General features: G+C 37.6%; 1 protein-coding gene across 1 annotated transcript; it reads left to right on the forward strand.

The window, feature by feature from the left end:
- Positions 1-2,739: 2,739 nt before the first annotated feature.
- Positions 2,740-4,714, forward strand: LOC106958630 (myeloid-associated differentiation marker-like). The gene has a single exon (XM_015050615.1). The coding sequence runs from the start codon at positions 3,095-3,097 to the stop codon at positions 3,983-3,985; it is 891 nt and encodes a 296-aa protein (XP_014906101.1). The 5' UTR covers positions 2,740-3,094; the 3' UTR covers positions 3,986-4,714.
- Positions 4,715-4,802: the final 88 nt, after the last annotated feature.

The following is a 4,802-nucleotide window of genomic DNA, read 5'->3' on the forward strand; positions in this document are numbered from 1 at the left end:
GTTTTGGTGCAGCAGAAAGCCTTAGCACACTGGATAAACCCATACATGCTTGGATGAACATTGAAACTCTATGTTTGAGGTATCTATCTCAACTACTAGAAATAGTAGTTGAGTTAACCAAAAAGCAAAAAAAAAAAAGAAAAGAAAACAAATAGTCACTTAATTCCTTTAGAATTAGATTTTTGAGCATCAAAATCAAATTTTGAATGAAAGTTTAGCAGAATCAGAAGGAGGTGGATGAACAAAAACATAAAATGAAGCGTCTGACATTTCCTGTCCCAGACAGTCGAACTGCGCTTTCCGTCACCGCTGCAAGCTTGCAAATGCATCCTACTTGAAAGCACATTTTTCATCTCTTTGATAAAATCTTGGCCAGGTTATTTGATTGAAAAGTGCTCTAATCTGAACTAAAGTTATTGTCAGAAAGAATTGTTCACATTAGCAACTTCCCAGTAAGTATTGCTGATATTCAAAAATCAACCTTATATTTAAAACCACCAAGCACCACGTGGACAATTACATGACTATTCTGGTGCATCCTCCTGTGACTTAAATTGACAAAACAAAGAGATCTAATCTCAAGTGAAAATGAGAAGAAACAAGATTGAATGCCTCCTATCATAACTCACTATTTCAAGTCTTTATTTTGCTGTTTAAAGAACAAATATTTTAAAGCTATTTTTTTTACATGAAAACGTTAAAAAAAATGACTTGCAAAATGCTTTGTTTTTATTGTTTTCCAGTCTCTATGATACTGATGCTTAATTTGAAAAATGATCCAAAAACCATACTTTACTAATTTTTAAATATAGTCTGACTCAACTACATAATGATAAGGCCCTTTATCTAGAATTCAAGGCATACATGCAATGAATTATTTGTCAGTAATTCAGTAAAGGTGCAGTAAATCATACTGTATTCAATGCTGCAATGTCTACACATTCAGCAACTTGGCCCCATTGAAAGGTTGCAAATCATGCTATATCCACAGCAGGGTTGACCTAGTGAGATAAATTGCTGATGACAGCTTTGGTACTTAGATACTGGTATTTATGACAGTTATAACTCAGAGACCTTCTTTGTTCAGTGCTATTCTGGGAAAGGCAACACAGCACTTAGATGACATGATAGGCCACAATGGAGAAAGAGTTTTAAAAACATGCAAATAAATACAAATTCTGAAAATAAACATGAAATCCCTAAACATTGTAGTGATTGCTTTCATGAAGAGCATTTGTGATCTTATACACTGATCAGGCATAACATTTTAGCCACTGGCATCCATGTCTCTACTACTTTGCCTTTTAGAGGGTGGGATATACAATATTAAGAAATAAGATAACATTTTGTCCTCAAAATATGTGTGATAGAAGCTGGGATGCATAAGCTTAAGGATTTGAGTGAGCCAAATGTGGTTCTTCTTTTCAAGGGCAGACCATGTTGGAGAACCTCTGCAGCTGCTACTACTGTGAAGTGTTCTCAATCTGCAAAGGACTGAGCCACTAAAAGTGGTTCAGAGGAAGAGGAACAATAGTTAACTGACAGGACTATAAATAACTACGTTTGATTGATGCACATTTACAGCATAGATTAGTCGTGTGGCTTTTCGAACGGATGAGCTACTGTGTGTTGTACATTGATGATTTTATCGATTGTACTTCACAAAATGTAATGTCTTTTATTGTTTTCACAAGTGTTAGCTATATATGTTTATGATGTTTTTTTATGCTGAAATGTGCTATAGAATTAAACTTGATTGATTGTTTCTCAGACTGCTGAAGACATTTATGCTAGTTCTGATTATGAGTTGTCATTACACACAGTGCAATTTGTTGACACAAATGCATGAGAACTGGATCATGGACCAATGGAATAACATAAGCTTGTCTTGTCATGTTTTCTTTTGCATCATATTGCTTTTGCCACCAGAAAGTTCGAAGCAAAAATATTGCAGGAATGGCTTAAGGAGTACAACAACAGGACTGAGCTATCATAATTAGCCAGACGCCAGTCTATCTGTTTGCGCTGGACAAACAATTCTGCTCCACAGAACCTCCATGACTTAACTGATCTTCTACTAACATCATAGTGCCAGATAGCAAAGCATATCTTAAGAGGCCTAGTCAGGCCCCTGCATGGGCTGTTTTGGTTGCAAAAGGGGGGAACAACCCAATATAAAGCAACTTGCCAAAAATAATATGCCTTTTTTCATGTACTTATTAATTTATTTCTCATTCATTTCAACAGTGACTGTAAGTCACAACACAGTATAGAAAACTAAGGCTTCCTCTTGCCTGCATGCCGTTAGAAAATAACACATTTCAGACTGCTCCTGAAACCCACTTTTTTCCATTTAGACTGCTCAAACATTTTTCCATGCCTAAATTTGCAAAGGGAAAACAGATGTTCTGCACCTAATCATCTTCATCTCTCTGGGGGATTGAGCAAGCACACACCCAGAAAGTGATCTTGTAAAGCAACGCTTAAGTGAGTGACAGGGCCCAACAAATCTTGTCCTAAAACAAATATCCCATGTGTAATATCGTATTTTACCTAATAAATTGGTGTGGTGTCAAGGTTATTACTCTTGCTTGAGAACAAAGGAACTGCTTTTTATGAGAACTGAAGGTAGGAGGATGACAGCTATGTTTGCATTGCCTTGTTTTGTGGTTATTTGCACCTACTGAAAGTGCACTGCTGCAGCCTCAAAAAGGAAGTAAGCAAGTAGGCGAGGTTCATCTTTTACTGCACCACTGCCTCAAAACATAATCCAAGAGGTGCTTTTTTGAATTGTTTCAGTAAGAAGATGACACATGGTGGAGAGAAATAGAGAAGAATTTGATGCTTTAAATTATTCTTGGCGTTTTTATATTTTAATGGCTTGTTTTCATGGACACTGCTGAAGAAAATTCTAAAGCTCTTTTTTGCTGTATTTTTGGGTGATTACACAACTAAAAGCTAACAGAACTGAGCTGTGGACCCTCACTGTTTTTCAAAAAAACGGAATCTCCAGGAAGTCAGCTGAGGGATTGTTTGCAAAGTCAACGCTCTGTCTTGTGGACGCTCTGGATTGCACACACTCAACAAGCTGACAATGCCTGTGATTGTTTTGGAAGCCCGAGACTTCACCAGCCCACTGTTTTTGGTGCGAACATTGGAAGTCTTCTCTAGCTGCACAGCCTTCAGTCTTGTGGCCTCTTTGGAACATAAAAGCTCAAACAGCTCATCTGATCCTTCATCGGACACATTCAGTATCTTCTGTATGTTTACCTGGTGTTTCTTCTTTGTGATCACCCTCCTCATACACATTATCAGCATCATCCAGTTCCACAGCCTCATCCCAATATCCTGGAAGAACCTGACCATGACGGTGGCACTGTTGGGAGTGTTGATGAGTCTCAGCTCCACTGTGGTTTTTCCCTGGATAGTCATGGATCATGGAACTGTGTCTCCACGTGCTTTGGCTGCTACAGTGGCTTCTGGTCTCACCTTCGTGGCCTATGCCGCCGAGTCTTGTGTTCTTCGCACTCAAGCGCACGAACAAAGAGGCTACATAAGCAGCTTGCCTGGTTTCCTTAAGATTATCCAACTTTGGGGGGGTTTGAAGATGATCCCTCTCATGGTGATAATCTCCAATATGACGACTGGAATACTTTGGCAATTTTGGATATGTTGCGTGTCATATGGAACCTGCATCTTCATATCACTCGTCATCCTGGTGGTGATACTGGGTGACTTTGCTGGGCGATGCCTCCTGCCTTTTGACAGATTTTTGGCTGCCTTCAGTCTGATCGGGGTGCTGCTCTACATGTTGGCCACAGTTATTTGTTTGACCAAGATACTGCAGATGGGTGAGACGGAATCCAACCCACATAATCTCAGTGTGGTCATCATGGAAACAGTGGTTTCCAGTGTCACACTCTTAGCTTATACGGTGGACCTTGCCTTCTCCATCAAACTGTTATGTGACAGGAGTCACATATGAAGCTGGTGGTGATGTTTATGACTGATTTTTGCTACAAAACCTTAATAGAAAAGCAATCAAAGTGATTCAAGTTTTGCTCTTAATCATTGCTGTCATGACAAGCTGTCTTTCTAACCCAGGTCATGATTGTGGTTGGTGTGCCACCGCTGGTGATATTTTGGGTGCCTCACCTGGTTCTTATGAGACACGCTAGTATCATCAATTTACAAGTTAAAAGCTATGGGCTGATTAAGTGCTTTAATTGTGACTGGAACCAGGGTTCAGCAACCAGCAACTTTTGTCAAAGTTTTCATCAATGATCTTTCTGTCCTTAAAAAAAAAAAACAGGACATAACTAATCAAAAACTCACAAAGTATGACTAACTGCAACAATTATGATTTTTAGGCAATTAATAGGAATAAGATTAAAATCTAACTTCCTGACACTGCCAAACGTGGGAAAATACTGGAAATGTACCTAGGGGGAAAAAAATCATTTTCTTCATATTTTAGTCAATAAAATTTCAGTAAATTTCCCTCTTCCTAGGAAAAACAACTTCCCTAAGTAAAAATTAATCTGCCAAAAGAAATTAAAATGTAATTTAAGTTCTACTGCAAAGTAAAATTTGCAGTAAAGTCATAGTTCACTGCATAAAACTGTCTCTTTCTCAGCCGAGTCCTCCCACCAAACATGTGCTAATGATATACAGAAGATGTGTATTTTATGATGAAAGAACTGAATATATATATATATATATATATATATATATATATATATATATATATATATATATATATATATATATATATATATATATATATATATATATATATTTTT

Source organism: Poecilia latipinna, unplaced genomic scaffold, assembly GCF_001443285.1.
Source record: "Poecilia latipinna isolate Pla-1442-1.1 unplaced genomic scaffold, P_latipinna-1.0 Scaffold1002, whole genome shotgun sequence".
Lineage (NCBI taxonomy): Eukaryota > Metazoa > Chordata > Actinopteri > Cyprinodontiformes > Poeciliidae > Poecilia > Poecilia latipinna.

Bases quoted from the DNA above. Each gene is read 5' to 3' on its own strand.
- LOC106958630 (XM_015050615.1), top strand. From the start codon at position 3,095: ATGCCTGTGATTGTTTTGGAAGCCCGAGACTTCACCAGCCCACTGTTT.